General features: G+C 31.9%; 1 protein-coding gene across 1 annotated transcript; it reads left to right on the top strand.

The window, feature by feature from the left end:
* Nucleotides 1–384: 384 nt before the first annotated feature.
* LOC143048486 (toll-like receptor 2 type-2) lies at nt 385–6484 on the top strand. Its single transcript, XM_076222171.1, has 2 exons — nt 385–510; nt 1763–6484. The coding sequence occupies exons 1-2, from the start codon at nt 459–461 to the stop codon at nt 4159–4161; spliced, it is 2451 nt and encodes an 816-aa protein (XP_076078286.1). The 5' UTR covers nt 385–458; the 3' UTR covers nt 4162–6484.
* The last annotated feature ends 1797 nt before the right edge of the window (nt 6485–8281 follow it).

The following is an 8281-nucleotide window of genomic DNA, read 5'->3' as shown; positions in this document are numbered from 1 at the left end:
CAAGAAAAAACGTCAAAGCAGCAGCAACTAAAAACCAAACAGTTCTGTGGAAGGTTTGACACAGGAAGAAGTGGTAACTAAAACGCTCACAGAAAAGATAAAATCTCATGAGGTACGGAACATAGCTAAAACGCTTGATGGATGATTTTGTAGCTCTGATAGAAATCATTTGTACAGTCTTTATTGTATACTAGAATGATCTAAAAAGGATTATGTAAAGGTCCCCACGCATATCTATTACTAAATTTTCCATGTTAAGATCGTTAGAGAGAGGTTAAGCTTATTTGTATAGTATAAAATATGTTAGGTCAACCATTGTTAAACTTCAAACTTTAAATTTGAATCGCAATAGAAAACCAGGAAGCTAGAGTTTATATAATATGCTGTGACTGCATACACTGAAATAAGTGATTTTCTCATTAAAATTGAGCTCGCTAAAAAAAAACCAAACAATAATCATGAACATCATAAAAGTTGGACTCTTTTGGATTTTAATCTCCTTAATAGAAGGTCAGTTATATATGCTTTGATAATACATTTAAATTGACAACCATGTAAAAGAATACTTTTCAAATCAAAACTTATGCCTTCCAAGTGGTACTTAGAAGGACAGCTTTGTCTAAAAAGATATGTGCAACAGCTAACAAGTTATAGAGATAAACTTTATAGAGATACCTAGAGGTATAGGGGGAGGGTTGAGATCTCACAAACATGTTTAACCCCTCCGCATTTTTGCGCCTGTCCTAAGTCAGGAGCCTCTGGCCTTTGTTAGTCTTGTATTATTTTAATTTTAGTTTCTTGTGTACAATTTGGAAATTAGTATGGCGTTCATTATCACTGAACTAGTATATATTTGTTTAGAGGCCAGTTGAAGGACGCCTCCGGATGCGGGAATTTCTCGCTACATTGAAGACCTGTTGGTGACCTTCTGCTGTTTTTTTTCTATGGTCAGGTTGTTGTCTCTTTGGCACATTCCCCATTTCCATTCTCAATTTTATAAGGTCAGTTGTATGTTTTCTAATATTAAAACATTTTGCTTTTGAACATAAACATCTTACTTAATTAAGAAAAACAAAAAAAATACTTTGATCAGTACTCATTTTACAAGGTGTTCAAGTTTTTGAAACCTAAATCTTTAAACTTGATTGGATAAATATGTGTCCAACAGCTAACAAACTCTGAAAAAAATAGAGATATGTCACCATCGTTATAGCAGAACATAAAGATACTAAATCATGCTAGCTGTTTTCATTATCTCGTAGAAACTCCAGTATGAATAAGGAGATGTGGTATGATTGACAATGTGACATCAATCACAAGACATAAAAATGATAAAGAGTGTATGAAATCGATTTATATATATATTTATGATAGACCAAGTTGGCAAGATGAGGAGTACAGTATGTTCCCATGATTATTCCAACTTGATTGAAATACACGTCCTCTATACGAAAACAATCTGCTCTTTGTGACAAAAAAATACATTCTCCATAGAATTTTTCTGTTCGAATGAACAAGCCAACAAATAAAAAGTCGTGTAAGAAAAATTAGAATGATCTCAACACCCAATATTATATGTTAGAAAAGCTACAGGTAAATCAATTAACAGATATATACTTTTAAGATGATTACATCTACAAATATCTCATCTTTGGACCCATGACCCTCAATGTTCAACAATAAACAGTTATCTAACATATCTTATTAATCATCAAATATATATAAAATGTATGTTAAGACTAATATTTCTTTACTCTTTCAGTTCAAAGTAATAGCAATAAGACGAAATGCATCTCGCAAAATACAAATGTTGATTGCAGACATTTGGGCCTGACTATGATACCTAGACACTTACCAACACATGCAACTAGTATGGATTTAAGTAGTAACAGCCTTAAAATTATCAGAGGGTTTACATTTCAGTATTTCAAAAACATCACCGATCTTTATTTGGGATATAATGTAATACAATCAATCGATACTAATACTTTCTATGGGTTGCATCGCCTACAAAGCCTACATCTGGAACACAATTTCTTGCAGGCTTTTCCCATTGGTATGTTCGATAAACTTAAGTGTTTGCAGCATCTTTCGATTGAATACAATAAACTACAAAATCATCATGATGACCAAATATTGGAAATGTCAAAGATTCTATCACTGACGACCCTTTCCTATGACATATATGAAGATTACAAGTTTCCCAGCCAATGGTCTACATTAAGTAAATTGAACCGTTTGGCGATTTTCCCTAGATCGTCAAAAGTGCAATTCAACAAGGAGATGTTTGCACATATTAAAATGATGTCAATCATGTCTTTGCATTTAGAGAGGGTGCCGTCCATATCAGATGATTTTTTTGAAAACTTTCCTAAATTAGATTCAATATCATTATATTTAGGTGACGGTTTACCTAAAAATCCAATTGATCAAGTATTGAGATCTTTTGAGGTATTGAAACGTAGGAACATGACAAATATTGAAATTGCACACAGTAGATTTGATAATGGGTTTATTTTAAACCTGGAAAAACTGCAGTATTTATGGTCAATTTGCCTGAAACGACTGACATTGCATGAATTATATATCAAAGACATATCCTTATATGCGTTGCAAATTTTTTCTGTGCGAAGCACTTGTATTGAGTACCTAGAGATTTCTAAGAATGTTTTGTTGGATCGAGGAGTTTCTTATGTTTTCATTTTGCCGAACTTTAGAAATTTAAAAGTTTTGAAAATTACAAGCAATTGGCATCATTCGAGAAGTAAACGCTCTCAACAATCAAGATTAATTAGTTTCGTGTTACCACAAACTCTTGAAGAGTTGTATGTAGGAGATAACTTAGCTTGGGATATGGCCAACATTAATATTATAAACGGTCATAATCTTCGTGTGTTGAGCTGTAAGAATTCTGTAATCTGGTCATGCGAAGGTAGTTTCGTTGGAGTTATAAATGTAGAGTATTTTGATATGTCTGGATGGACATGTGAAAAGTTGTCAGTAGACTTGTTATATGGTTTCCCAAATTTGCAGACATTGAAAGCAAGTGGGTCACGTCTAGGAAAAGGATTTGTAAACATTGCTGGAGCTGGGTCTTTCTTGAGTAAGAATCTGAGATTGCATGATATTAATCTTTCGTCTAATAAAATGAATAGTATACCAAATGGATTATTTCTGCGCCCGTTTGAGCAGTTAACATCAGTTAACATGTCGTATAACAACCTCAAAATATTTCCAAAATTTCATGCAAGTATCAAAACATTAAAAATAATTGATTTGACCTTTAATAGTTTAACATACTTCAATACCGAACAAATTGAACGAATAAAAAGGCTTGGTGAAGTTGACATATTCTTGAGGGGAAATCCCTTTCAATGCTCCTGTAAAACATTACAGTTTTTAAAGTGGCTTGGTCAATCAAAGCGAGTACCGGATATTTCAGATTTAACCTGTGTAACTGAAAAGGCTTCACGTATATTTATGTCTGAAGTTATTTCCAATCTAAAGACATTTGAGATTTCATGCAAAACCAAATTCTGGTTGCCGTTTGCCGTGTCTATAACGTCCATTATCATACTTGCCATGATATTAACCGTCGTATTCTTTCGATATAAATATGCTGTTGAGTACTTTTTATTACGGATTAAAATGAAAATGAGAAATTACAAAGAATTGAAGCATGAATATACGTATGATGCTTTTATATCACATAGTCATACTGATTTGGAATGGGTCAAACAGTTCCATGATAGTGTAACTAGTATGGGATTCGAATTATGCCTAGACGCTAAGGACCTTATTGTTGGTAACGGTATTGCAGAAAATGTTATGAATGCCATCGATTCCAGTAGAAAGGTGATATTTATTATAACTCATGATTTCTTAAAGAGTACTTGGGGTTCGTATGAAATGGAAATGACCCGCATGCATGCTTTTCAGAAGGGAAGAGAAGACATGGTGATTGTTGTTGTAAAGGATGAGATAAAGGTAACTGATATGCCAGATATATTAAAGAGTATGTGGTTTAAAATTACATGTATTCAATGGCCAAACGATGGAAACCTGCCATACAATACGAAAGAAATATTTTATGAAAAGATGAAACTGTCTCTCACAAAAAAGGAAGAAACTTTAACATATTCTAGAAATTCAGTTATATAGCGGGTTTGCCATAATTTCAGAATAATACTAGTGTTCGAATTTCGAAACAATTCTTTGATGAGTAGCAATCATGTTTATATAGATGTTACAAGAAAAATAACACAAACAAAAGCATGAAAGTGGACAAACGCAGGTTTAAACTTTTATATACATATTCGTACTCAAAATACTACTTTTAAGTTTATTAAACGGTATACATGTTGTCTAATCGTATGCTTGTATGCTCTAAATCGTCTATCAAATGAATTGTTTTATTCTTATTGATTGTGCTATACATTAAAATTATTAGGTCAATAACAGGACAGTTTAGTTTGAGGCTGAGAAACTGGGTACGGCGATGTTCTACCGAGGTCTTCCCCTGTTTTGCGCCGAGTACAACAAAGTTTATATTTTTCTGACATTGACCTAATATTGATTTTATACTGCAACTTTAATTAATGACTTGATGTCTTTTTAAATCGTAACACAAATATCAAACTTATTTTCATCCCCTAATCGACCCCTGATGGAGGAGAAAGTATTCCATTGTAAAATTGACATTATACAAAATATAGCTATGTAACTATATTTAGGAAATAAACACAACTAGTTTCAGTATCAATCGTTTTTGTTTTTTTGTTTAGCATAAGCCTATAATAGTATCAGATACTATATTAATACAATAAATTGAACATAAAGAAATTATAAGTTGTATTGTTAAGGGCAGAATAATATCCGCGTTTGATATTCCTAAATGATATAAGGGATGTTTAGCACATTTGTTTACATTTAACAAAAAGAAGATAATAGAACAAAAGTACCCTTTGAAATATAAAACTGACTTTGTTATTGTAATTTCCATTACTAGTATGTCACTATTAGTTTGTGTTTTATCTTCCTGTTATCAATGAAAATTGTATTTGAATGTGCAGATTATAATACTATTTTCTTTGTACTTTTAATTAGAGCCCGAATTTCGGTATTACAAAATTTTCAGTTTAATATTGCTTATAGAATTTTACCAAGAAATTCATTTTTATTTCATTGCTGATTTTAAGAAGTTAGAAACTAAGGAAAACATGTTCATAATTTTGGGAATTTAATGTTGAATAAAATTGTTTGCTATGCATCCTATATAGAAGGATTAAATATTATGACAGTTTCCTACATCTCAACACATACAAGTCATTTTTGTTTTGTGTGTCTGAGGATTTTATCAAGAGTAATACAGTTAAGATCATGTTTTGACTATTCAACTAATATATATATATATATACACATGTAAAAATATATTGCCAACAAAATAAAGCATTGTAGGTAAGACTAAAATATCTGTGTGTAGATGGGAACTAGTGCTACCTACAGCTGTACTTACTGTTTAATGTTAGGTCCGTGATGCATTATAAACGTTTTCACGGTGTCTACGGGTAGGATTTTATAATACTATATAGAGTTTTGCATTTGAATGTATTAGTATTGAAAGTGTTCGCAGTCACGTCGTAAGTTTGTCACATTAGTTTAAATGTTCCAGACCATTTTAGTATTTGGACCATATAGGTATTTTTCAAATCTAAATGCGAAACGTTTCAATTATGCAATACAACAGTGATGGTAAAATAAACATGTATCATTATATTATTTAAAGATAAATCTGCTTCATTTTTAGACCTTTTTGTCGAAATGACTACTGATGGTAGTTTGAATAACAAAATTTATGACAAACGCGATGATTTTAATTTTCCTTTAGTCAACTTTCCATTTCTGTTTAGCAACATCCCAGCGGCACCAGCATATGGAGTATATGTGTCTCAATTGTTACGTTACTCTAGAGCTAGATACGTTGATTTTTTGAACGAGGAATACTGCTTTCTCAAAAGTTGATAAGACAGGGCTATGAATCAATCAAATTAAGGTCATCACTCAATAAATTTTACGGTCGCCATCATGAGCTGATTAGCCATTATGACAAAAGTGTGTCAGAAATCATATCTGATATTCTCCCTCAGTCATAATAACCTTCCATCATTACAGAACAGAACAAAGAAATAACACGACGGGTGTCGTATACAGTGCAGGAAATGCTTACCCTTCCGGAGCACCTGATTTCACTCCCGGTTCTTAGTAGAGTTCGTGTTGTTTCTTATTCATTATTTATAACTGCTGATGTAAATGTCCTTTGATTTTTTGAGACTTTGTTTACTCCTTGGTTTTGATTGTTATTGACTTATTAACGTTAGATATTGATGCCACAGAAAGTTTTTTCTTTTACACTAAGTGTTTGTATTACTAACCTATTTGAACTCAATTGATAGGAAATATTAATTTTTTAATTTGATTTGACAATGTTTTATTTAAAATTGTTTTAATAGAATGTTTTAGTATGTAACCCGAAATTGTTTTCCCTCAATCGATTTTATGACTTTTGAACAGCGTTATATATCTGTTGCCCTTATTGTATATTTGTAAATAAATTTTTGAGTTTATTTTATTTATGTTTCTGTTCAACCAAAATCTGATATTAGAATCCTGAAAATACGATATGCTACAATACTATCCACTACACTTATCAGAAGGTGCCGACAACGACCCTCTCCTATTACACGTACATATGTGGATCTGCTAATTTAAATATTGGTGACAATTACGTCCACACGGTACAATAGCTTTGCTGCATTTGCACGTCTTGGTTGTTCATGATCCTTTGCAGTTTCATTTTCATTTTGGATAGATAATCGGCTATGACCATATGCATGAAATATGTTTACTAGTAAAATTAACTGGGTTAAACTGGTTTTCCTTTTTTAATTATCTTTTAATGATTATAATATACTAATAATCAAATGTCATTTGATAGCGTAATTTTAATGACGTGACAACTATAATTAAAAGGCCACGAAATGACAAATGCAAAACAGATTCAAACGAGAACACTAACAACCTAAATTAATGTATGTACATAAAGTGAACGAAAAACAAATATTTATAAAAAAGAAGATGTGGTATGATTGCCAATGAGACAACTATCTACAAAAGACCAAAATGACACAGCCATTAACAACTATAGGTCACCGTACGGCCTTCAACAATGAGCAAAGCCCATACCGCATAGTCAGCTATAATAGGACCCGATAAGACAATGTAAAACAATTCAAACGAGAAAACTAACAGCCTTATTATTGTAACAAAATGAACGAAAAACAAATATGTAACACATAAACAAACGACAATCACTGAATTACAGGCTCCTGACTTAACACATCAACAAACGAAAATCACTAAATTACAGGCTCTGATTTGGTACAGGCACATACATACAGAATGTGGCGGGGTTAAAAATGTAAACTTTCCCTAACCTGTGACAGTGGTGTAACAGTACAACATAAGAACGCATTATCAAAATCAATTGAAAAAGTCTTAACTCATCAGATTGACACAAAAAGAAATACATCTAACAAAATTACAGAGTGATAAGGGATTTTCCATCGAAATTGGTATTTTTGTATTTAATTGTTTGTTTGAAATCATGAAGACTGAATTGTTTTTATCAAGAGAAAACATGCAAAATTGATGTTTACTTCAATATATATACATTAACACCTGACCGACTACATGCCTCTCGTTTCATAAGCACTCCTGGTCTTTTAAATTTTGACCTTCAGCGATCTTGCTGAAGTTAGACTTTGTGTGATCATCACCTAGGTAGAATAGAATTTATAAATCGTCATTATCGTTCTTTAAATCAAATATATTGAAGTTAAACATTCCTATTTTGAATGGCTTAAATGCTCAGATTACAATTGTGTCATACGATATCATTCAAATGTAATTAGAGTATGAATGCGGAAGTTTGAAATAGAGAAACCCGTTTAAAAGTACATCAATGAAATGTAAGTGGGGGTAAACATAATATACACAAGGAAGAATACAACGGTTGTTTTTTATATGTCTTTTGATTCAGTTAAGCCAATAAGATTGATATGTTATAGTTTTTCTGTTACACTATTGTTTCAGATTAGGGAAAAGTTTAAGTTACATAAAACATCATATTGGTTTTAGTGTTTCCTTTTGGTTTTTATCCATCACAATCATATGACGTCATGTTTTTGTACAGATATCGTTTAACTCGATTGTAATCGGAGCT

This window comes from Mytilus galloprovincialis, chromosome 10 (genome assembly GCF_965363235.1).
Source record: "Mytilus galloprovincialis chromosome 10, xbMytGall1.hap1.1, whole genome shotgun sequence".
Lineage (NCBI taxonomy): Eukaryota > Metazoa > Mollusca > Bivalvia > Mytilida > Mytilidae > Mytilus > Mytilus galloprovincialis.
This window is presented reverse-complemented; position numbering and strand designations above follow the sequence as displayed.